Source organism: Protomyctophum parallelum (assembly GCF_964188405.1).
Source record: "Protomyctophum parallelum genome assembly, chromosome: 8".
NCBI classification, from domain to species: Eukaryota; Metazoa; Chordata; class Actinopteri; order Myctophiformes; family Myctophidae; genus Protomyctophum; species Protomyctophum parallelum.
This window is the reverse complement of record NC_139703.1, coordinates 14045949-14072367: the sequence shown is the minus strand read 5'-3', so window position 1 is coordinate 14072367 and position 26419 is coordinate 14045949. Positions and strand designations below refer to the sequence as shown.

The 26419-nt window shown below is 43.1% G+C and overlaps 1 protein-coding gene across 1 annotated transcript in view; it reads left to right on the top strand.

Moving 5' to 3' along the window:
- The window catches only part of celsr2 (cadherin, EGF LAG seven-pass G-type receptor 2), a 67524-nt gene that overhangs the window by 20188 nt on the left and 20917 nt on the right, over window positions 1-26419 (top strand). Inside the window, exons 2-8 of the mRNA XM_083771504.1 lie at window positions 3390-4100; window positions 11975-12197; window positions 16748-16863; window positions 17073-17161; window positions 22056-22213; window positions 23009-23172; window positions 23875-24000. Of these exons, the coding sequence (XP_083627630.1) occupies window positions 3390-4100; window positions 11975-12197; window positions 16748-16863; window positions 17073-17161; window positions 22056-22213; window positions 23009-23172; window positions 23875-24000 (1587 nt within the window). The remainder of the gene's footprint in view (window positions 1-3389; window positions 4101-11974; window positions 12198-16747; window positions 16864-17072; window positions 17162-22055; window positions 22214-23008; window positions 23173-23874; window positions 24001-26419) is intronic.

Here is a 26419-nt window from a genome sequence, read left to right as displayed (position 1 = left end):
CTCTTCTTGACTGAGAGCAGCAGGATTAAAGCTGTGTCAGACATGGGTCCGCTCTGCTCTTCTTGACTGAGAGCAGCAGGATTAAAGCTGTGTCAGACATGGGTCTGGTGCTGGAGTGGCTTGACTGAGAGCAGCAGGATTAAAGCTGTGTCAGACATGGGTCCGCTCTGCTCTTCTTGCTCTATCGCTCTCCTTTCCCCCTTTGGCACTCAGCGTTTAAACTTGCCCAGCGCCAGACAGAGATCCGGTAACTTTGGGCAATGCTGTTTGTTTGTGTGGGTTCTGTGTTCCACCAGGGCTTACGGGTTCGGTTCCCTGGCCGGCTTCCAGAATCCCCCAAACAAAGCGTCCTATTGATTATCTTTGGTGGGGTGGGCGGGGGGGTGGAGGTTGAGGCTTGTTTTCGTGACAGGTTTGATTTGATTATATGCGTTTTGTGTTTGCCCTTCTGGCTTCCACAGCAAGCGAAAGCCTGCAGGTCATCAGTGTAATAGGCAACAAACAGACTGTCACTCTTTGACCTCACTCATTACACACTAGTTTTGCCAAATGTGTCATGGAAAAATCTTTGGCATCTTAAGATTTGTTTTTGGACACTAGAGCAGTGGTTCTCAAACTTTTACATTTCCAGGACCAGGACCCCCATAACTCTCAGAGTCACAGATCTGTAAAGGTCCATTTAGATTCTAAATTTTAGAACCACCTCACCAAACCTGACTGACTCTTGACTGGAGCAGTCTGTAAGTTGTTTCTAACAATGATTTGTGTTTGTTAGCTACAAACAAAACTTTTCTTTCTGTTAGTTTTTATTTAGATGAGGCAGTCTGGGATTCAGGTCTTCATTATAATTTTATTCTTCAGTAAGCAATCGCCTGAGTGCTCCAGGAAAAAGACTTGGCTGATACTTGCTGATAAGCAGTTTTTCGTTGTACTGCCTTGATTTATAATGCAGAGAGCAGGACAGAATATCTGCTTAAAGGGCCACTTCACCCATTTTGCAACCAGATCTTATTTTAATGATGTTTGGGAGACAAGAAACACTTTCCTGGGGGTTTTTATGTGGGTAATTTGTGTTTTTAGATATTTTAGTATTTCAAAGTGTCCATGATGTCATGGACACTGGTCTCACTTCCTTCCTGGACTACAATTCCCATAATGCTTTGGTGCACTGTTCCACCTTGTGGATAGGGGGATGGCTGTCTTACTGAGACAACATGTAGTCTAGGAAGTAAGTGAGACCAGTGTCCATGACATCATTGATACTTGGAAATACTAAAATATCTAAAAACACATATTACCTACATAAAAACCCCAGGAAAGTGTTTCTTGTATCCCAAACATCCTTAAAATAAGATCTGGTTGCAAAAAGGGTGAAGTGTCCCTTTAACAAAGTCATTGCTCCATGAAATTGTGGGCATTGTATAACTGATGGCTGAGATATGCTTTGTCATCAAGGCAATGATGATGTAGATATACTGTAATAATATATAATCCTAAACTGTAAATTTTATAATAATAGAAATGTATCAAATCAAAATAGACAATTAAACAAAGCAGGGCAATTGTGTATTTAGTGAGTAAACATAATTTCACTTCACTTCCTGGGGTTTCCGGATAAGGCAAGAATGTCTGTGAAGGGCGTGAAATTACTGTTTGGAAACTCGCAATGTAGCGTATTGTGCTCTGTCTCAATCTTGGCATTTGGTAGTTGGTCGTCTTGGCTTGTAACAACATACTTGGGGGAAAAAAACATCCCATTGTTTTGGGTTTTATGTGCAAACCGACATGTTTGACATTGAGTAAACAGTATTTTGTGTAGCTGTTTTAAAACTGGTTTTGCACAGGGGTGTGATTAGGGGTCTCAGAGGATGGCAATTGCCACACCTTAGAGTTCGCACTTAACCTAAAATTAAAACAAATCTGCATGTTTTGTCCACCGTTTTGCACATTAATCAGACTATAATGACCGTTCATTAATAGTGCACCTGAGCACTAAAATATCATACATTTCTTGGTTCCAATAGACTCAAAGCACCATGTGTGTTTATTCATGCATGGTATTTTCCGATCATTGTGTTTAATATACATTGCTTTCTATTGCTGCTTGCACATGACGGACCATACGTTCATACGTTGTCATTTGAGTGAACGTTCCTGTTTGATATTGTGCAACATTGCAAATAGTTAGGACCAGCTGGAGGTTCAGTTTTGTGTAACTTCTGTGTACTTCGCATTGGATGAGCATATGATCTTTCTTTCACTGTGTGTGTGTGTGTGTGTGTGTGTGTGTGTGTGTGTGTGTGTGTGTGTGTGTGTGTGTGTGTGTGTGTGTGTGTGTGTGTGTGTGTGTGTGTGTGTGTGCGCGCGCATGCGTGTGCGTGCGTGCAGTAACCTGTTGTTCAGTACTGTAAGCTGTACTGTAAGCATTTTGCTTACAGTACAATGTTGTACTGGAATGTTAGAAAATCTATTGAAATATCAGGGTGCCTTTTACCAGGTTGACGTTAATAAACACTATTATAGTCTGCAACCAAAATTCATAGGTCTATGTCCCTTTTTTGCCACTCCATTACATGATGCGAAGCCTGCGCAGCTAGTTCAGGCAGACAACTCGTGAACGCGCCTCCCTGATCTGGTGACTAGTCTCATGCACTCTTTACCTGATCAGAGCGGCTATTTAAACGTATCTGCCTACCTGCTCATTCCTGGCTTCTCTTCTGCTGTGCTGACGTGCGTCGCTGCTGCTGTCTCCTTGCCTCGCTTGCTGCTAACCTGCTGCTCATGAAATCCCACCACCTCCCCAGCATCCACCTGTAGGCTCTGTTTCTAGATCCCCCTGCATAGGGTCTTATTCAATCCCTGTAATTCTACTTGGCTTATAACTCAACTAAAATGTTAATGTTACAGGGAATGAATGGGGACAGAGCCCTGACGCCAATCTATGCTTCATATATCTGTGCTCAATTATGCTCATTAAATATATATTCTAAATTCATTCAGTTGTCTGACTGAAATTGCACGCTCTGAATTTAAATCTCAAATTTGACCGTGTCTTCGTAACAACCCAGTGTTTTACATAGGGATGCATAAAGTGTGGTGATACAGTGGAAGCCATTGATGTCTCCTACAGTAGCAAAACAGTAAGCTAGTGCAGAGAATCAGTGACCTTGATTTTCATTTGTCTCAAGTATAAATGAGCTCTGAGGAAAGATGGGATTTCTAAGCTTTTCTCATATCAAAGATTCATAGATACGTTGTTCAATGTTCATGGAGGATTTCTTTGATATAGGTGCTAGAATCGTCCAAGGTTTTCTTTGTTAAAGATAAAAGTTCATCGGCTGAAAAGTATCAATTTGACATTTCCTGTTCCTTCCTTTCTTCCATTTCAGATGGAGTCCATTCAGTGTCGGCCCAGTGTCTCCTCCAGGTGACCATCATCACAGATGAAATGCTGTCCAACAGCATAACGCTGCGGCTCGCCAACACCTCCCAGGAGCACTTCCTGTCCCTGCTGCTCGCCCAGTTCCTGGACGGGGTAGCCTGCGTCCTCTCTGCCGACCGTGAGGACGTGGTTGTGTTCAACGTCCAAGACGACACCGACGTCAGTGCGCGCATCCTCAACGTCAGCCTGTCTGTGGCCGTGCCCACCGCCGGAGACACCCACCGGCCTGGAGGCGTTAACCGAGGGGGCGAGCGGGCCGGGAGAGAGGTCGAAGGCGGTGCTGCGGAGGCAGAGTTCTTTGGCTCCGAGGAGCTTCAGGAGAGGCTCTATTTGAACCGCAGCCTGCTGGCACGCATCTCCTCCCAGCAGGTGCTGCCCTTCGACGACAACATCTGCCTGCGCGAGCCCTGTGAGAATTACATGAAGTGTGTGTCGGTGCTGAAGTTCGACAGCCTGGCGCCGTTCGTTTCGTCCGACACCATTCTGTTCCGACCCATCCACCCGATCGCCGGACTGCGATGCCGCTGCCCCACTGGCTTCACGGGGGACTACTGTGAGACGGAGATCGACCTGTGCTACTCTAAACCCTGTGGAGCTCACGGCGCGTGCCGCAGCAGAGAGGGAGGCTACACATGCGAGTGCTTCGATGACTACACAGGTGAGAACACTCAATTGGTTTTATGCCTTAACTGGCATAATTAACATAATTGTTATGAGATGTGATAAGATAAACTGGTTGAACACAATAAGCTGTACTCCTGCTCAGAGGTTGGTTTACCTTCCTTGACCACAGCCCTATGGGATCTTGACCGCCTACATCTGCTCCACTCACTGTCACCTCTCACTTGTTTATTGAATGTGTCTTATTTACAGACTGTAAAGCATTTGACACAAGGATGACCCCAGTTGTGCACTGTGCAGACAGATGCGGAGTGATGAGTTATTGATTTTGTAGCAACACTTTGCTCAACTAGAGAGACAGTGGACAGAAACTCTGGGTGGGAACAATCTGGGGCCTTCATAATGGCACGTGGCATGATTGGCTTCCAGAGCAGTAGGTGTAGGTTTGTTAGCGGCTGTGCTCGCCGCCATTCTAGTCAAGACTATTGATTTTATAATCCTGGTTCCAGTCAGCCATATTACACAAACACGCCTCTAAATGTTTCCTACATGCGTCGCCTAGATTGGTTATTAGTACCATGAAAAACATGTGTTACTGACCCCTTAACTCACTTAGACCTCTGGCCGTTAACATCTTCTAGATCTGCTATTGTCACTACTTTTAGATACAAGGCTTCTCGCCGGGACAGCACAATATATAACAACTAATATATATATTGTTTTTAGGGTGGAAAACGTTTAAATGGGCACTGCTGCCCCTTAGTATTATTTACTGCTAGATGAGTAAAGTAGTTGACAATGTTTAAAATGTATCTTTATTTTTAAACAAATTGCCTATTGCCTATTTTCTCGTGGTTACCATTGCACCTGAAAGCTCCAAGATATCTATTTGCACCTGTCAAGTTATTATTTGGTAATCTTTCTGCACGCATACATACATATATTTACCCAACCTCCCTAGAAAACAGCTGATATGATCAAACCTCTAAGAGTGTCTCAGAGCAGAGGGCTGATTTGTCATTGCAGCGTGATAATGTACTCTAGCGGTCTGCTCGTTCCTTCCAGCAATCTTTACTAAAATGAATGTCAGACCCCTGCAGAGGGAGCAGTGTTTTTGTATTGTGTGCTAGACGTGGATGCGACAAAACCAACAGCAATTTATCTGTGCAGAGGAGAATTTCTGACAGCAATAAGGAAATTATTAATTATGGATGGCTACAGATGGAGAGTGTCTCCTGTATCCACCCCCAAAGCATGAAACGCACGCACGCACGCACATGCACTAGTAAAAGCAAAATTGCTGTGGATAAAAAGTACTAAAAAACAACAGATAAAAGGAGTAAAGGTTGATGCTGCTGGAGAATGTTCTGAGGCTCCATATTTAAAAAATAACAAGGTACTTTGATGTATTGCTGAGTTACAACTGCGTACACACACTTTTGTTAACTGAGAGTGCTTTAACTGGGTATACGTGTGGCTTTTTGTCTACATACTATTATGCACCTCAAGGTATTGAAGATTGTCTACTTTCACTCTAGTTATGGAGGAGGGAATCTATATTCCGGTATGTTAATATGTATGAATATCAGCATATTTTCCCCGCTCTTCGTTGAGTGGTTATGTAGGTCAAACACAGATTGTATTCCTTCTTTCTTAGTCTTCTTTGAAGCTGTGTAGTGGTTTTATTACATCTAGTGTTGTGATTAGTCTAAATGTGATCTTGTAAAGTAGCAGTACACCGCTACTTTATAATATGTAGACATGGGCTCCATTTTTGTCTCATGTTTCTAAAGCCACTATTTGGGGATTTAGCAGTGGGGAAAGGGTGTTCCCCCACTAAAGTTGGTATTTTGGTTACCTGTCTAAATCCCTTAAACACCTCCGTTACCCGTTATATTATGCATAGGTGTGGTTTGGGCGTTACAATAATTAAACCAAATGTAACCAATCACCAGTCCACGTACCATTGCCTTTAATAGATCCCTTATCCGTTGCCCGTTAGTGCTATATTGCTTCATAGCCTTACAGTCTATAGCCCATGGAAGAGTGTTGCGTTGCAAAAATGGAGCCCTAGTGCGATTGTAACTTCACTGTGTACTCGGTGTTAACCACTTAAGCCCTGCCGCTGTACAATGGGGCAGCGAAAACACTTTTTCTAGTTTGACTGTTCAGAATCTGAATGTTTCTGGCCATCAACCTAGTGGCAGTAGGAGTACACTTACACTACTGGTGTCCTTGAGTCAGAGAAGAGGAGCCAACTGCGAATGTTGTGTTTATAAAACCGCAAACCATAAATCCTACTTTTGTACTACAGCAAAATTTGATCAGAATTTTTAATAGGCCTAATGTTTCAAAGAAGAAGCAGATTTATGTAGATTTTGTCCAAAATGGTCTTGACACCACGCCAATACAGAATAATTATTTTAATGAACATCCATTAGATTGGAACTTATTTTCTGCTGTGATTACCAAAACAACAGAGTCAATTTCGTCGATGTCTCGCAATAATCCTGTCTGCTTCTTTCTATTTGTTCGAACAAGGTCATTCAGTCAGGTTGAAAACGACTGCTTTTATTTGATGGATTTTTCTCTGTAATCTACATCTCCCACTGTTCTGCCTCAGTGAGCGTTGAATTCACTGTTCTCCCCACTGTGCTCAGTGCCTAAGTATGTTGGACTCAATTACTCGGTGTGTGTGTGTGTGTGTGTGTGTGTATGTATGTGACTATGCGTGCATGCGGTGCGCATGCTTGTACGTGGGCGTGTGTGACTGCGTATGTTAAATTGCTCACTCCATGTGGGAGGGTAGGTAAGTAAGCGCTGAATAGCTGTGATCATATGCGCATAGGATGTTGTGTTGTGTTGTGTAGTATGTGTGTGTGACTGTGTGTGTGTGTGTGTGTGTGAGTGTGTGTGTGTGTGTGTGTGTGTGTGTGTGTGTGTGTGTGTGTGTGTGCGTGTGTGCCTGCGTGCCTGCGTGCGTGCGTGCGCATGTACCATGTACGTGAGGCAGAACTGTTGGCCCGTAGGCGGTGCCAGATGGCGGTTGGGTTGGGTAGAAAAGCAAGGAAAATCTATCAGAGAAGGAGCAATGTTCATAAGGATATAGTGAATGATCTAGCATGTCTGAGTCAGTATGCAGATTGACAGACGACCCAGACTGAATAACCTACATTTTGGTCTTACACTGTAGCTGTTTTTCTCGACATATCCAAGGCTGGTAGATTAAATTATTCTGTATTATATTGTGACTGTTATCATCTTGCATATGCCCGTAGAAATATTTCATCAGTGTACCGCCAATTTCTCAATGGCCTCTGGTTATGTATTAATAAGTGAAAAATATTCATGAATGCACTTCTAGCTTACTCTAGGAATGTATATCGCATTACGGAATGGCAGTGTGCAGTCAGTGTGCAGTGTGCAGCACACCTTTTGAAAAACTGAACTAAACATACTGTAAGCTTAACACTGGCAGAGTGATACTTTAACCACTCAAGCCCAAATTATATATGTATGTACGGTAATAGTTGATCTACAAAACTAACAACATCTTGCATCGTGATATGTTGTGCGCAATGCATGTTGAAAATGTTCAATTTGAATGTTGACCTTTAATTTAACCCCCTCGTCTATCACGTGTGTGTGTATGTGTGTGTGTGTGTGTGTGTGTGTGTGTGTGTGTGCGCGTGCGGGCGGGCGTTTGTCTCTCTTCCTTCATATATTTAAACATTTTAATTATTTCAAAAGATAGTTTAAATTAAAAAAATCACAACTTTTCATCAATTAAATACAATTCCAACATTTCTCAAAAGTATTTCATAAATACATTTGTGAAAATAGCAGATCTACAAGCCCATAACGCGGCGCGAATGTACATGTGTCCTCACATTTCACTAACAGAAAAGGTGCTGGGGTTTTAGTAGGAAAAGCCCTGTCTGTTATAGTGCGAGTGCGAACCCAGTCTACTCTCAGGTTCCCAGAGCTCAGTGTTGTCACATTGCCCTCAGGGGTTTTGCCACTACACTGTGGAGAGAAGATGATGCTTTTCTGTTACTTAGCAGCCCAGAAACATGTGCTTCTCCTAGTCCACTGTGGGGTAAACTGTACACAGTGTAATAGACAACAGTCATACCAATCATTGGTAATAATCTTTAGGCTTAATTACATCTTCACTTAGACATTTACCAATACAATCCCGATACCGATACCTACAACTTGTGTATCGGTCGATACCGAGTACCAGGTGCCGATGGGGGTTCCAAATGGAGCCTTACAGTAACTCTGATGTTTGAGAACCACTGATCTAAGAATACATTAAAATGAGGTGTACCATTAACTGATTAGCTATACCTGGCCTACAGGGCACTAATCCATGGAGCAGTGCCCTGTAGGCCAGGTGCAGCTAATCAGTTAATGGTAATGGATTGGTCTATAGATTCACAGCGGCATTTATATGTTGTTAATACTGAAATATGTTCCCCTGCCTGCAGTAGAGCTTTATATTTTCCTTTATCCAGCAATCATGTCCCTATTATTTAAATTAATAATTCCATAATTTTGCAATTTAAATTCTCAATCAGTCCCTCATCAATTATGCAGTTTGTGGGAGCAACATTCTTGATTCAATGGCACAATATTTGGAGAATCCTGTTAAATAAATCAATACAGATGACCTTAAGGAACCACAGAGGTCATGCTGGTCCAAACCAATGTGATCCATCCCTGTACATTTGTATAGCCTTAATGATTAATGCTGACAATAAACAGTGTGTAGTGTTTGGAAGGGCTGCAAGTAGAGCAGAGGAAATGCTGCTTAAATAATTGATTGGCCGTTCAGTGGAGTTGTGACTATAAGCTGACATGCGCTCCTCCCCACCTCGCGGTGCTGCTCACCTAGCAACCCAGAGAGCTGCTGTTCCACAGCCATGCACCTGTGGCAGGAGGGGCTCTCCCAGAGGAATACCCAACTGAGGAAAACACACACTGCTTCTCCCAGTTTACAGTCGAGACAACAGTGCTTTGTTAGGGTGTCAACAGGGAGCAGACCAGATACTTAACTTCTGTTAGTTTCTATGCATTATTTCGAAACTAGAAATACTGCTTTTATGCAATACGGTTTACTATGTATATTCCAGAGTAGAAACCACACATTTGAATTGGAGCATTTTTATTTTAGTGACGCATTACACATTCATGAAAGCCATCCATTCTTGCTTCTTAAAAGCAACAACCCTACATGGTAAATCAATGTTTAACCACTCAGATTCAAACTTTCAGTTTTATTATTATTATTATTGTTTTTTTGTTTGTTTTTGTTTATTTTTTTTAACATAATTTAAGAGAGCTTCTGTAGATTTCCAAACAATAAGTTACTGATCACATTAAAAAAAACAATGTTCTGACCTCATCTACTAAGTCATTATTATGTTTTACATAATATGCACATTAGTGCACATGTAATGAGATAATACATAAGTTGTGTAAATTAATGGGGGGCACTAAAACTAACCTAAACCTTTTGTGTATATTCATCTGTTGCTGTCATTCTGATTGATAGGACAGGAATAGTTTTGTGCTTATTCACCTGTAGTACCATTGCTTAAAGAGACACAATAAGCTTGTTGCTGAGAGCATGAAGTGGCTCAATTATTAACCAGAAAACTTGTTTTCTGGCTTACTGGAAGTTATTGCTTGTGAACACTCAACATTGGAAAGAAAATGCTAACACATTGTCATGGTTTGCTGGAGTACAGTGGCTGATTAGAAGCTGCATGTTGTTGGTTTGTAGCGTAATGCAGCCTTTTAATCACTGCCGTTGAAATCAAATTTATAGTTGCAAATCAAATTGATACATTTCCAGTTTTATAAGTTACGGTTCAGGCTGTTTACTGCCAGTCTCATCTGCAGCATCCTTGGGATTTCATCTGAATGAAATGGCCCTACAATGATAATAACCTGTGTATTCCCAATTGACATAGGGATAGTGATTTATGGTATTGGAGTAAACAAGAGGCATGCTTGTCAATGATCTATGCATCTTTGTCTGCACCCTATGTGTGCCAGTCAGTACTAAGTACTAACCACGCGCACAGCGGAAGTGTTCCACACTGACTGAGTGGCTCTGACACAGATTCTCGGTTCATGCATGGAAGCATCCAGTCTCAACCTAGCAACTGTGCCAGCAGCCTCCCATCCGGAGACGGGAGACAAATGGCACATGTGGGGATGTGGAGTATGGCAGTCCGCTCCACGCACTGTGACACAGTTTCCCCCTCTTCTCTCTCACTGCCTCATTATACCACTATTACTGGATGTATCGTATATAGGGCTGCAAATCTTTAGGTGTCCCACGATTCGATTCGATTTCCGATTCTTGGGGTGACGATTCGAATCAAAAACGATCTTTTCGATTTTTCCGATTCTCGATTCAAAAAGGATTTTTTTCCGATTCTAAAGCAGTTTTTTATTTTTATTAAAAACAATTAAATAGAATTTTAGCATGATCTACTCCAGTCTTCTGGCATGAAAGCAGAGTACATTTAGTAAAAAGCTTGTATAATTGTAAAGGTTTTATCAACTGAATGATTTAAACACACAAAGGTTAAATCCAAGAGTAAGAACATGTCTCATTTATTTAGCTTGCACAAATTTGAACCAGTACAAAAGTTACAAAATCTCTTCTCACTCAATACCAGAACAATACATTAGTATTAAAACAGGTGTAAAAGAAATACAATTGGCAGGCTTAGCTTAGCTGGTAGTAAATGCACTATGCAGAAACCCAGGCCATAATGCATTGCATGCACAGGTAGTACCTGTGCATATTCTTTTTTTTTCTTTTTTTAATGAAAAAAAGGAAAAAAAATGATTTTTGGAAAATGAGAATCGATTCTGAATCGGACGGCATTAGAATCGCGATTCTAACTTGAATATTTTTTTTTGATAGCCCTCGTATACCATTACAATGATAGTGTTCTAAGCCATTACTTTACCACAGACACTGTATTCCAACTCTACTGTATACTGTATACAGTACTGTACTGTATCTCTACTTCTATAAAAGCACTTCTTGTATGCTATACCACTACTGCTGTACTCTGTACTGTATATACCACTACTGCTGTATTATCTCTCCGCCCCTCAAACACGCCCTCAGATTCTGTCACTGTCAGCCTGATTGGACCTGAAGTAGGGCTGGCAGATAGACTATTTTCACACACCACCACCAGCAAGTGTAGAGGTCCTTACAGACCTTCTTTGATGCGTTATGTCGCCCTTTTCCCGAAAAAACGCAGCAAGGTCCTTAATACAGTAATTAACTGGTTAATTAACACCCCCAGCGCCCAGGACGAAGTTCTTTGTCCTTTCTATTAGTAACGCCCGTCGCCCAAGACGGGCGTTACTAATAGTATATGATTATTCGTATATGATTATTCGATTAACCTACATGAGTCAGTTCTCGGTTTAGATATATCTTCGGTTAATTATCCAGCCCTAATCTGAAGCTCCGTCTGATATCCAACCACTGTCTCTGGCTCACAGCAGAGAGTCACGTGATGGATGTCAGACTGTGTAACGTGGCCCGGCCCTCGCTGTGCTGGCTGCAGTGTAGAGTGAATAAAGACACCGCTCCATGTGACAAGCTGTAAGGGAGAACGATGGCTGTGTGCGTGTGTGGTGTCCCTGAGGATGCAGCCACATTGACAGCTGTAGCAAACCTATTTGTCACACACACACACACACACACACACACACACACACAAACACACACACACACACACACACACACACACACACACACACACACACACACACACACACACACACACAATATTAATACACATCCATCGTTGTCTGTCTACCCCTCTCACTCTCTCTCAATCTCTCTCTGTCTTGCTATTACTTCAGGTGCGCGGTGTGAGCTGTCGTCCCGTTCAGGCCGCTGTGCCCCAGGAGTGTGCAGGAATGGAGGCACGTGCGTCAACCTGCTGGTGGGCGGCTTCAGGTGCGAGTGTCCGCCGGGCGGCCATGAGAAGCCGTACTGCGAGATGACCACGCGCAACTTTCCTCCACAGTCCTTCTTGACCTTCAAGGGCCTTCGTCAGCGCTTCCACTTCACCCTCTCCCTCACGTGAGTACTGTGACACTACACCCCCCACCACCCACGCAACCGACCGCGTGGTTCCACCGGTACCCCCTCATTCACCATTCCCACATTTTTAGTGAATTCGAAACAAATTCTATGATTGTTACAGTATTTTCATTAAGAAATAAAAAAGGAAGCATCTACGGAATTCCATAAATTAGAAAACACATAGTGTGAAAATAGCTGATCTACAAGCTCATAACACAGCGCGAAGCAACACGTTGTGTGAGCTTGTAGATCTGCTATTTTCACCAGTTTGGGTTTCAGGCAAACGTGTGAGACAATCGCCCCCACGCAATTCGGTGCCCCCTCATTCACTCCCACTCATGTTCCAGTGTTCTCCACGCTAATCGTCCGCCCCCGACATCTCACTTTCGCCTGCATGCTCAAGTCAGCAGTGTAAAGCATTTGCCTAAATAGCCCCCTAAACCCTCTGACCCCACACTTTATGTAACCATAATGGTGTTTTATAACAATAATGAAATCACTTAACGGGACACTTTTATAGAGGACCTCTGGCACGGGAGTGTGTTATCTGTGTTTAGGAATACAGAGTACCAGACAGTGCGAAATGTATTTAAAAACCCAGTGTGCTGCAAAATGCAATGTGGTGTGAAAGCTTAAGGAAGATGAATGGTCATCCCCGATGTCCGAGGAAGACTGTGTTTTTTTTTTTGAGATGGGCCTTGTGTAACAATCCCAGTTGCAAGACTGTGTTCTTATTACAGTCAATGCCAGTGTAGTCACGCTGAGCTATGATAGAGTCAGCGCTTGTCTCACTAATCAAGGTGAAGCTGATATTTATGCTTCCTTTTGTCTGTTTGTCTGTGTGTGCACACTGCACATGTGGTTGCATACATTATTCCTTGTGTGTGTGTGTGTGTGTGTGTGTGTGTGTGTGTGTGTGTGTGTGTGTGTGTGTGCGTGCGTGCGTCTGACACGCGGTAAAAGTGATGTGCTTTGCCAGTTGTTGGTGGTTGATGTGTGGTGGGGGGAGGGAGGGGGGGAGTAGTGCTCTGGAAGAAACAGATGACCTATGAATACTGAACGCATGCAAACACAGCAGGACCTCCGTGTTAATGAGAATCTGTCGTGAGCTGCCATGCGATGAAATATAAGCAACAATGGCGAGCACTTAATGGAAGCTATCAGAGGAAATGTGTCCCGGCATACTGCTTTAGTTATTGAGATACTTGTCACTTTCGACACGCTGCTCAGAGGTTGACGCTAATCATGGGTGTTGGTGAAAGCGATATGCCTTTTGTGAGTTTTATGGATTTGGGCTTTCTCCGTGTGAGGCTCGGATGGCAGTGTAATTGATGAAGAACCGCTCGGACCAGTTTGTTTTTTTGTTTTGTTTTGCCTGTCTACATTTCACTGGCTGCTCAGATGAGATGTAAAGCAGTCGGTGCGTAAAAGCTGCCAATGTCTAGGGGCTTTGAGGCAGGCGAGCTCAGCGTGTAGCCCCCGTCACCTGAGATGCCATTGATCAGGTTTCGGCCATAAAGAGCAGCTAAGAGATCTAGATCCTGTTTACTGTAAACCTGCACAGGCGGTGCTTGTTCTGGGATTTGTTGTAACAACAACACCATGGCCCAAGAAAACGCCGGCACACTGGCCGAGGCTTGAAGGAAATTGCACAAAAATGATAGAATTTCAGGGATAATAGTACGTTGATGATATTAATTGAATTGATTGATTGATTATGTTAATTTCAAGTTTTCAACTCCATCGCAATATATCTTGTAGCTCTATTGTATTTATTTATTTGTTTATATTTGTTTGTTTTTCATTTTCACAAAAACAAGAAATGATGATTTCAGATGATCATAGTAAAAATAAATCACACTCGTGTAAAGTGAGCGGCGCTCTCATCATCATACATCACATTCCGTGCTCAGCCAATCAACTGAGCACATTCTGTGCTATACAGACACACAAAGATGTGCAAAAGAAAAAGGAATACAAAAAGAAAAACTCTAAGAACTTCTTATTATCTAATAATGAATTATGCTCTGTATAGTCACCAAAAAAAACAATTGTTAAAATTTGCATTAGACAAGACTTTCCCTGCCAGTATTATGATGCAGCGCAGCTTGACTCAGGAACTACCTTGATGATGCTGTGCATTTATTCTTTATCTCTCTCGTTGGCAATCATCAAAGCATTTGTACAAGCATCAGCCATGTTGCTTTCAGTCATAGGAGTTCTTTTCACCCCTGTATACATCTTATGTGTGTTATTGCACCATGTCGCGTGCCATGACACGGTTTCTACATAATGGTGGACTGGTTGTTATTTCTACTGACGGCTGCCTAATGTGACGTGTAATGATGCCAATGGAGTCTGTGTTTAGTTCCGGCTGATTACTCTTATAGTTCAGAGGGCTCGGGGGGCAATGCGGATAAGCCTTTTAAATCGATACGTCAGATACTTGAAGGCTAAAGCCTCATTTATACTAAAAGAAAATAAGCAAAAATCACAACATTCTTAGTATTTTGTCTGTGATATTATGCATCATTATGTCTCCTTTGCTATCCTATGCTGAACTCATGATTATATTTTTTGTTAGCTAGTCGTCAGCATGCCATGTCCCATGGCCATACTCCTAGATTAGGAATAAGTGCACAAACAGCAGTGCACACAAGAGATACCCCCACCCCCAAAGGACAGAGGGATATATACAGTGGGTGTGTGAATTACACCTTTCTTCTAAAAACAAATGATTGCAGCCGTCTTGACAGTGATGATGTTTACATGCTGGCTGCAACTCAATTATCAACCCAATCTGTCAGAAAAGTAGTTTAAAATGTGCATTTGATTAATAACTGTGCAAAACCACACTAGTTTTGATTGGATCTGAACGCATTTGATTGCTCTTATCAAGCTGAGGTTCTCACTCAGACTGTTTGTAATAAGAGTGAATTCGACCTATTACTGGATTATTGGATCACATGCCAGTGAAGCCATTGACTGTCTGAACAGGCTGGGTTGGGCCTGGCAGCAAGTAATAATACCAGAAAACCGCAGGAATGTCAGGTTTGTCAGCAGTTGTCAGAGAGGACTCTCTTGGTTTCTTCACTGTGTGGTCCCCACCAAGATGATTCAGGGTAAATCCTATATTGGTGGTCATGTATACATGAGGTAAATTACATTTAAACCCAGAGAAGGCAGAGTGATCCCTTGTTAGGAAGGTGCAGATATGTGATGTTGTGTTCAAATGTTCTAATGTATAGCATTAGTATGAAAACAAGCAACATGCATGCAAGCCCACTCCTCCTTCCACGTAAACAGAAAGGTGAAATTCAGATGGTGGTTTCAGCAGCTGCCTTTATCTTCCTCTAAATGTGACTAAATGTCTTTTGAAGCTCTAGTTGTTTCCTGGTCTATGTTTAATGCATCTGCTTGCTTCCAGTTACTTCCAGTGTTGGCTTTCCTGCACCCCCCTAGCATTGACATTGCCCCAGTTTTTTTTCATCTCACACTGTAGTACACTAGTACAGTACTTATTCAATCATGGCATGCAGTTTCTGTGTTTCTGTAGTGTGATGTGTGTGTGTGTGTGTGTGTGTGTGTGTGTGTGTGTGTGTGTGTGTGTGTGTGTGTGTGTGTGTGTGTGTGTGTGTGTGTGTGTGCGTGTGCGTGTGCGTGTGCGTGTGCGTGCGCGTGCGTGCGTTGCATCCCTTGGTCTCAGTCTGTCTCATAGTTAACCCCTAACCCGGTTAGCTGTTCAGCGAACTGTGTAATATTTTAGCATTGTTAAAATTGCCCTCTTTTCTTCTTGGCAAATCACATGGCACACTGCTTACTTAGTAGAAGTAAAGGATAACAATCTTAAATGCATCTGACATTTCTCTTAATAAGGGACATAACTGAATACAATTGAAGATATCCGGCCTCAATATGTTTGTTAAAAATCACACCCGTGTGAAGTGAGTGGTGCAACTCCGTGTGGGTGTGTGTGTGTGTGGGTGGGTGGGGGTAGTTCCAGACCCACAGGAACGCACCCAGGGTGCCGGCCCGATTCCTGCGAGCCGCCCCGCGTCCGAAACGGTTGAGAAAACGGTTGAGAAAAAGAGTTACCGTGTGGGGGTCCCTCTACTGTACCCTCTACTGTACTGTACTGTACTGTCACTGTACCTGCCCAAATAACTAATGTAACATTATATATACTTATGCTGCTTCTACCTAATTACCGTGAAAATGTCAACACAGGGTTCATGTTTTAGTTTAGGCTCTGCATGAGAGCATCTGCTAAGTGCCTTAATTGTAATAGTAACCTAAAGATGAATACAATCTAATCTACCTGTGTGGCACTCAGTGTTAAATAATGGGATTGAGGGCAAGGACCTACAAATTGGTACAAGGTACAGTTCTAGGAGTTCTTTTCAATGCCTATCATTGTATGTCCATGTGCACCATTTACACAGTCAACCTACTCACAGCAATTAGTTTTTTATACTGTAAATGAAACACTGTTTATGTATATGCATATTTTGACAGTCAAGAATATCTGCATTTCTTCTGTTTTCCAGATTTGCCACCAAAGAGCCCAACGGTTTATTACTCTACAACGGTCGTTTTAATGAAAAGCACGACTTCATTGCCATGGAAATCATCAACGAGCAGATCCAGCTCACATTCTCTGCAGGTAGGACAAATAATAGTTTAAAATCACTTAAACCATATTTTATTCTTCCTCTTATAATGGTGTCGTGCAGCAACAATAGCAGATCTACAAGCTCAGAACAGAACGCACCGCAACACCTTGTAAGCTTGTAGAGCTGCTATTTTGTGCAAAAACTTTCCTTTTTCAGGACACACATACCTGACAGTGCCATCTCTGTCATTTGATTTCAGGTGAAACCAAGACTACAGTGTCACCGTACATCCTCGGAGGGGTCAGTGACGGACAGTGGCATGTGGTCCAAGTCCACTATTACAACAAGGTACACCAGAAGCAACAGAATATAGGACAATGTGGTCCCCTATCATAGGGGGACGATCCGCAGTACTGGAGAGATGCATTTAAGGCGGTTTGTGATTGGTTAGTTTCAAACTAGGTTAAGATGCCACGCAACCCATTTACTGGTAATGGATGTTACCTGTCCGTTTACAGAAGCCAGAGGATGGCAGGATAGTGGGAGAGCAGGACTATTTGGTCTAACCAGCCCGTGAGTCGTGACAGCAGGAATACCACTCATCATTGTTGCAACAGATGTACAAGCTCACAGCGCGGCACGAAGTGACGCACTGTGAACTTGTATATCTGCTATTTTTACTAGCCGACGCAAAAATCTAATATGACACAGATGCTTTCCCAGTTTTAATGGATTAGCAGACATAACAGGTTTAGTTTGTATGCACAATAATTGCCCTGTTGATAACCGTCGCCCTTCGTGTATTATCACTATCAAATTTTGGCCACCTGGATTTCCATAAATGAAAAGCAGCACTGAGCAGCACAACTGTGGTCCATTTTACCCTCTGAATTAAATTAACACCCTGGGTTTTGCACACCGCTGCTGTGTCACTCCAAAGAGTTATCGGTGACAGGCCGATGATCTGGAAGGGTGCCAGTGTGCCAGCTAGACACAGTGGATGATCTGGAACAGTGCCAGTGTGTCAGCTAGACACATTGGAATGAGGGAGGAGAGAAAGAGAGACAAAAGAGAGACAGACAGAAATTGGTGAGCTGAACTGGGAGCAAGAGATGTGTTTATGCTTTAGCCCAGTGGTTAATAAGAGTCCCTTAACTCTGACCCTTACAGGTTACAGGGTCCTTTTGTTTCCTTCTGTTCCACCTTTAAGGGTCTATTTGGAACTCCCTCAAGGTACCCTGAGGTACACTTTGAAAACGACTGTTTCAGTTGACAGACGCTTATCTATGTTTTGACAAATATGGTTCAACAGGGGCAACTTTTGAAATAAATCAGTGGAGAATGTATGTAACTTCCCCCCCCCCCCCCCCCCGACCAGCACACAGGATGTTACATTTTCGCCTATTCAGGAAGTCACTTTGCATCATAAAGATGTTGCCAGGCAACTCCCCCAGCGTGGATATTCTATTCAATGTCTATGATAACATGGCCGTGTCAGATTCCAGCCAGCAGAAGTAATGCAGGGAGGGCACAACAACATCTTGTGGCTCATTGGACGAAAAACGCTTTGGTTCCATTCCAGGAAAGACATTACACTCCATTAATCACTTTAGTACAAACCCCAAAGTCCAATGAATCCCTGAATCATTGGCTCTTTAGGTTGACCTAGTACTTTTACATGTAAATGTTTGACATATTTGCTGTTAACGTTGGTAATGCAGCAGCTCTGGACTGGAACCCACGAGACAAACGTTGTTTGTTTCTTTTGTTTCTGCAACATTTGAATTCCCCGGGTTTATATGTCATTTATAACACCAGCCTCTTTGTCCCCATGACTGCAATGCATCAAGTTAATATGGGACATTATAAAAATAGGCCCTGTGAGAGGAGAGAAACTGAACCCCACGACCCTGCACTAGTTGAACTAATCTCTCCAATCAAAGTCCTCAGCCTCTACAGCGGTGAGCTCATGTAGTCCAGGTCCTGCAAGTCACCGAGGTAGAAAGACGGCTCCTCCCTCTTGAGGTATCCCACGGTGGCCTAGACTGGCCTGTCCCTGTCCGCAGGGGGTGGGGCAGGATGAGGCGGGAGGGTGGGGGGGGGAGCATTTTAGATTGAAATGTGCCTTTCAGAGGAGTGGGGACTGTGGAGAATGGCAATGACCGCTGCCTTTGTGCTCCGCTCTGCTTCCATTGGGACCACGGGCAGTGAATGATGCAGCCCCGGGGAAGGTGCCTCTCTCACTCTCTGTTCTCCAGCAAGGACAGAAAAGCGAGGCAGGAGAGGACCAAATGGATGGAGAAGAAGAAAAGCAGAGAGGAGTATTGACTCTGGGTTTTGAACGGGGGACACGGCGCTTCAGGGCCACCCCTCTGGTTGCTATGGCTTTCCAGTCAATCTCAGATGCCATATTTGCGTAGTTTGTGGCCCATGAACCTCCTTGTGCGAATGTGCGTGTCCCTGTCATAGACGGGTGATGGGATACTCATATCCCCACAATCCCCTGTCGTGGCATGTGAGAACACTGTTTAATGTAGTCCTGTGAGTAAATATGTACCTTCCAATCAGCGTTGACAGGACTGGGCTTTGTTCTGCAGAAAAGGCATTAGCAGACAGTCATTATAGGAGAGTCAACAGCCGTGACTGATGGTGGCTGTAGTTTAGTAAGCCAGGGGCCCCTGGGTGCCATGGCACACAGGATAGGTCAGTGAAAGGACCAGCGGAGCTGGCCCAGAGTCTGATTTGGACCTCGCATAGCAGAAGGAAACCGTGGAAAAGAGCGTATCGGATGATTTGAAACTATGACAATCCCAACAGGCTATTTCACAACGCTTGCTTTATTGCTCGCTCCATCGTCGACAAATTTGCCGCAAACGCGCTGATCTTTGACTCAACACGGGTGAACTGAAAAGAAACTCAGGCTTTGCAGTGTGACTGTGGTGCATTATAATTTTCCTGTGCGCACGTTTCCTCTTTGCTGTCTTGTCACTCTCCAGAATGCTTTTGAATAGTCAATGTGCACATTGGCATCAAATCACTAATGCAATACAACAAATACATTTGTTGAACAGGCTACTAAATACTCCAAAGTTGATGTTGCTGTTTCATCTTCATTCATAAGTGGACATAAGGTGCTGTGGCTCTCTTGTGCTCTTGTTCTTTCCAAGTTAAGGAGTAGTGTTCTCTGCAAACGTTGACCTAAAGTAACGCCTGCGATGTCTGCTTGGGTGACAACATAATTCTGTCCAATCCACTGGGAACCTATCTTAGCAACTTTAAAGTAAGGGATCAGACAGTCACAAAGGGCTGCCCCTTTGTAGAATGTTCAGGAAATTATAATATGGAGGAAGATTGAGGGGCTAATTTGATTGTATTACAACCATGTCTTTTGCTGAGAATATCGGATTGTTCCACAACGACTTAATTGCACTTAAAGATAACCAATAATAAAAGCCTGTGCATATTCTTAACCTATCAGCATTGCGCTCACCCCACCCAAGGCCTCCTATCATTACTGGACCCCAGACCAGTCTTAATTCCTGTTAAATCCTGTTGGACCAGTGGATAGCTCACTGGAACTACTGTCCTTCCTGCATGTATAGACCGATTCACAGAGGGTTTCCTGGGTGCGGCCATTACTGAGGTGTACCATTAAGAGCAACAGCACTGATTAGCTACACCTGGCCTACGGAGCACCTGCTCCATGGATTACACCTCAGTAATGGCCGCGCCCAGGGCACCCCTCTGTGAATCGGTCTATACATACAGTACAGCAACGGACTATTGCCAAGCTGCCTCTGATTGGCCTACCGAACGTCCCCTTCTGTGCCACACGTGGAACTGCTTCGCCTCTAGTCCTGTGTCACATTCGTGAACATGGAAATGGTGCCGGTGTCTCAGTACCAGTAAATGGTGACTGCCCCTTCGCAATTTTCCCTATTTGCAGAACTCTGGGGGACGAGGATTTACTATTCTGTCCATAGCGGGTTTCCACTCGAACGGGGCTTCGCAACGTTCGTCACGGCAACTCGCACGCTTTAGCGCACTCGATGGTGTCTCTCGTGTCTCTCGCTAGAGACTGCACCCCTCCGTCGTGGTCTAAAACTTCACTTTATCGGCCAAAAAGTAGTCCACGGTTGTTGGAAAAATATTGGCGGCAGCGGGATTTGAACCCGGGAGGTGTGTCTATTGACTAATGAGGCACGCTACTGAGTTGGCTGCAAGTGTGGTGTTTTATAGCTGTATTAGAATGTGAGAATGCCCCCCCCCCTAGCCCCCCCCTTCCCCCCCGCGCGGGCGCCTAATAATTCCTACTAGTAGTAGGAGGGGGGGCAATCAGAGGTAGGCAGGGGCGGGTCTTGGTATAAGTCTGTTGCTGTATGAATTCATGCGTCCTTCCTGCAGACTCTCTGTGGGAGGGAGGTTGCTCCTCTAATCACGGTGGCAGCAGCTTGAACCTATACTTATAGATGATATGAGCTCTACATGACCTCAGAGCAACGGTGCTGTTTGAAAAAAGGTTGTGACCTTTATTGACAGGATCATTATTCTCTCGCCCCAAACGCCGCCTCCTCTTGTTGCTCCCACCATTGATTTCACTGACAATGAAAAAGATCCTTTGTCAGGACCTCTGGCCTGAGAAGAGCAGGCCCCTTTCGTGTGTGTGTGTGTGTGTGTGTGTGTGTGTGTGTGTGTGTGTGTGTGTGTGTGTGTGTGCCTGCGTGCGTGTGTGCATGCACTATGTGTGTTTAGCAGCCACTGCTTTTAGCTGTAGCTGTTTTGGTGTGTGTTATTAAATTAGTGGAAACTAGCTTAATTGAGGGAACAGATTTGTAAGTCAACCAAGCTATGTTTTCTAAGTAATTTTGTCTTTTAGGTTATTTTCATACACACAGACAACCAAAACGGTCAGTGTACAACATACTGTAGTAACACAGTGAAATAAATAACATAACAGTATTTCATATGCACATGCTTGCATTTCATTGTTCAACAACTGTTAGGTCAAATTAAACTCATGACGACAAAGAAATTAAAACATTTGTTTTCATTGCAAATGCGTTTTGATCTTTATACTCATGCAGAATCCTTTATTAATCCCATCATATTGTCATCACAGAAGTATTGTTGAGCACATACTTATGGCCAAGCAGAAGTCAGGGTTTTATTGTGTGCATTTTGAGAGGAGTCTCATGTGTTTCATAACAGGATGATATTCATGACTTTGTCTGTCACCACGCAGCCAATCCTAAACCAGGCCGGACTGCCTCAGGGACCCTCAGACCAGAAGGTTGTTGTTGTGAACGTGGATAACTGTGACACCTCAGTGGCCCTCAGATTTGGTCACATGATTGGAAACTACACCTGCGCTGCCCAGGGCAGCCAATCAGGATCTAAAAAGTAAGTATGCAAGATAGACATTGGCTATAATATAGGAGTTGTAATTGAACAGAGATTCTTTGCTTTGTATTTAAAGCTCTCATTCCAAGTTAGTAGTTCTGCGGTGACGATAAATCAAGTGAAGTATTCTTCATCATCATTATTCTGTAGTCTCCGACAGGGAAAATGATAATGACTCAGCACAACTGTTCGTGTGACCTTTTTAACGTCTACTGTTCCAGTGTTGTTACAGACTGCCAACCTGGTGTCCCTATTTTATGTTTTTACTTATGTAAAAGTATCAATACTGCAGTATAGAACTACTAACTACAAATAAAAGTCTGGAATTCAAAATGTACTTAAGTAAAAGTAAGTATTGGCATCAAAATGTACCGTACTTAAAGTACTAAAAGTAAAAGTACCGGTACTCATTATGCAGAATGTGCCATTTCAAGTTTTCAAATGTATAAACATCTTTTGAAAATAGCAGATCTACAAGCTCACAATGTGTCGCGATGCGAGGCATTGTGAGCTTGTAGACCGGCTATTCATGGCCGAAATGTATATAGAACTGAAGTGTTTACTGTATGTTTTGTAATAATAATAAAAATCTAAAAAGCAAGTAACTAAAGTTGTAGTGGAGTAAAAGCACAACATTTTGATCCGAGATGTAGTGGAGTGGAATACCATGTATAGAAGTAAAAGTATTGGAAATTGTAAATACTCAAGTATATAAGTAAGTCAGAATTATACTTAAGTACAGTACTTCAGTAAGTGTACTTGGTTACTTTACACCACTGGTTCTTTGTTCATCAGATCTCTGGACCTAACGGGCCCTCTGCTCCTGGGAGGAGTGCCCAAGCTCCCCGAAGACTTCCCCGTTCAGAACCGCCAGTTTGTCGGCTGCATGAAGAACTTGCTCATTGACAACCGCCAGATAGACATGGCCAGCTTCATTGCCAACAATGGAACTTTGCCAGGTACAGTATATGTGACATCGACGGCCTGCTGTTTGCCATCTGCGTGCTTTTTAAAGTTCACGATTGCCCTGTTACTTTCATCTACTACAGCTGTGAACATTGTACAGTGCATTACCGGAATAGCCTAGTTTCTTTTGTAGGTTTTTTACTTGTGTAAAAGTAGCAATACAGCAATATAGAAATGGTTACAAGTAAAAGTCCTGGATTAAAGGTTTTCCTTTTTTTTTTTAAGTACCGTAAATTACCAAAGTATAAGTAAGATTTTTCAAAAATAATTCAAGCTCACAACACAATGCAATGCGTTTTGATTGTACTGTAGATTGTACCGTAGATGAGATTTAAAATGGGGCTTAAGGTTAATGTATGTTTTGTAATAATAATAATATAAATCTGCAAAGTAACTTGAAATTAAAGCTGTCAAATAAGTTAAAATTTGCCTCTGGAATGTAGTGCAGTAGAAAAAGGAAATTAAAAAAATTGTATCCCAAAATTGTACTTAAGTACAATCAATACAATACAATTACTTTCCACCACTGCCTAGTTTAACACCGCAGTAAAGTAGCGAGCGCAGCGGGGAAGAGAAGATGCTGTGAAATGATCCTGCTACCTGATAGGAACATCTCTCTGCCACTGCGACAGAATAATGAGGTAGGCTCAGAGCAAACACACTTAACAGGCATTTCATTTCCACATCTTCCACAGGATGTGCCGCAAAGAGACATTTCTGCAACCACAGTCCGTGCCAGAACGGGGGGACGTGTGTCAACCTATGGGGCTCCTTCAGTTGTGATTGCCCTCTAGGATATGGAGGTCAACACTGTGAGAGGGGTGAGTCCGTTCAATTAAATAAGACACAGGGCGTCAGGCTGGAACATCTCCCGTGTGTATTTACCATCTGTCTATTCTTAGTAAGATGGACCTGAGTTACAACTGCACTTGGATCACTTTCTCCTGTCACAGTGCTTGTGGCTTGGCGTGCATGTGCATGCATGTGTCTGGCGCAAACCACTGAACCCATCAGTACCAAACTTTGAATGCACGAAATACATGCATACATGTATATTAACTTATACATTGTTTTATAATCATGGTCATATGACAGTATGTCTAAGATCCACATTGGAGCCACGACTCTCCCACGTGGATCCCAAAATCCACAAAATGTGATTTTTGTGGTTAAGATAAAGTCAAGGCTGTGATCTTTCATTTCACCGTGTCCACTGGGTCTGATGGAGTCATCACCTGTCTCATTTGGGAACCCCTTTCTCAGTAATAGAGATATGCTAATAGTGAAAGTGTTCATTATCATTTCATGTCCACTATGCTGGCACAGCGGGTAACTGAAGGAGGGAATGAGTGGAGCTGTCAGTACTTCAGTTAGCGGTGTTAACATAATAAAGTGAAGAGATACTGTTGGCCCAGGCCGTGGCGTAACGGTCTGGGCACCGGACTGGTAATCCAGTCGCAGTGTGCCGCAGGTTCGACTCCCAAGCCCGACACGGCCTTTACTGCATGTCATCCCCCCATCTCTCTCCCGTTTCCTGTCAGCCTACTGTCTGTCCCTTATATAAAAAAAGAAAAAAAAGAGATACTGTTTTATCTGAAGACTGACTGACTTGATTATTGCTTTCTATTTCCAGAAATGTTTTTTTTTCTTTTTTCGATAGTGCTATTACTCTTATGTATTATAGAATCAATCAGAAAAGACGATACTTTGGGTTACATCTAGTCAAAGGAGACAGTGTTTTTTTTTAAAGCGAGTGAGCAAGTGAGCGTGTGTGTGCGTGCGTGGCTGCGTGTGTGTGTGTGTGTGTGTGCGTGCGTGCGTGCGTGCGTGCGTGCGTGCGTGCGTGCGTGCGTGCGTGCGTGCGTGTGTGTGTGCGTGCGTGCGTGCGTGAGTGCGTGCGTGTGTAAATGCGTACATGAATGCGTGTGTGTGCATGGGCATCACAAGGGCATGATGTGGGGAGGACAGAGGCACCTGCATGGGTCAGCATTTGAATGGATAAAAGTACAGACAACAAGAGACAAGAAATAACATACATCCTACAATACCAAGTATTCCTAATACTAAACAGTAGGCCTTTAAAAAAGAAAACAAAAATCTGTAAACGGATAAATAAGTGCTTCATAAAATTCAGTTCAATTCATGATTCATTTCATTAGAAATGAATAGAAGAGAGTATTGGATGGAAGAGGGCGCAGGTTGGAAGTGGAGCAGGGAAGCATGCTGCCACTTTAGCGATCGCTAATGGGGTTTTTAGGAGTGTTGATGATAACGTGTCGTGAATATATTATGAACAATCACGGTCAAGAACAATGACTCACAGCCCCTAAATACATCTTCTACAATACAACTGTTAAAAGTATTTAATCTGTGTTAATTAAACATTGATAGGAAGGGCTTGGCATATGTACAGTAGAACATTATGTTCATAGACATTGTTCTGTCTGGGCCTTCTGGGCAGAGCAGCAACCTATTTATTCCATGTCACTGGGTGAGGTGAAGCTCTTAACACGTTTCAACCTATTTACACAGTAAGATTAATTTAACTTGTGCTGCAAGGAGCGAATTTTTAGCTGAGCTTTTCTTTCCAGGCCTCCGCCAGGGACGTTGATAAGATCAAACATTATATTGCTAAACTGCACCACCATGAGAGCTTTTGCCTCTGGGCTGTCTCCTCTCTGCTCTCTGACAGTGATGCATGTCAAGGTGCATCAGCGTGATTTGTTGTTAATAATCAATCATGACCGCCAATGGTGGTTCAGGGTGGTTTCCATCAGCATGAAGAGGGAACAGCCTAATCAAAGAGAAATGGCAGAGCATCCAGCAGGCGTCCTTTCAAGTGTATGTGTCTCCTTGATGTGAAAAAAAGAGACAAAAAGCTTGCACTGGCTGCATACCAAGTAATGTTTAAAGTGCACAGTACACACAGGTGCATAATGCACCCAAGCCCACACACCTACACATACATGTTCATATTTGATCATAACCTTTGGAAACCTCTACTTTTTAAATAAAATCTGAAATGCTGAAAGATCTTGTAGATCGGCTATTTTTGCAACCTTTGTGATACACTGAAGTGTGACACAATTGGAGAATTTACAACATTTTGGAGATACAAGGTTTCTGCCCGACGGTATCGATATACTGTATGACTGAGATTCTTCACGCTTGATCCCATGATCAAATTAAGCACCTTCTTCTAGGATGTAGCAGGAATACATTAAAATAAATTACAGTTAT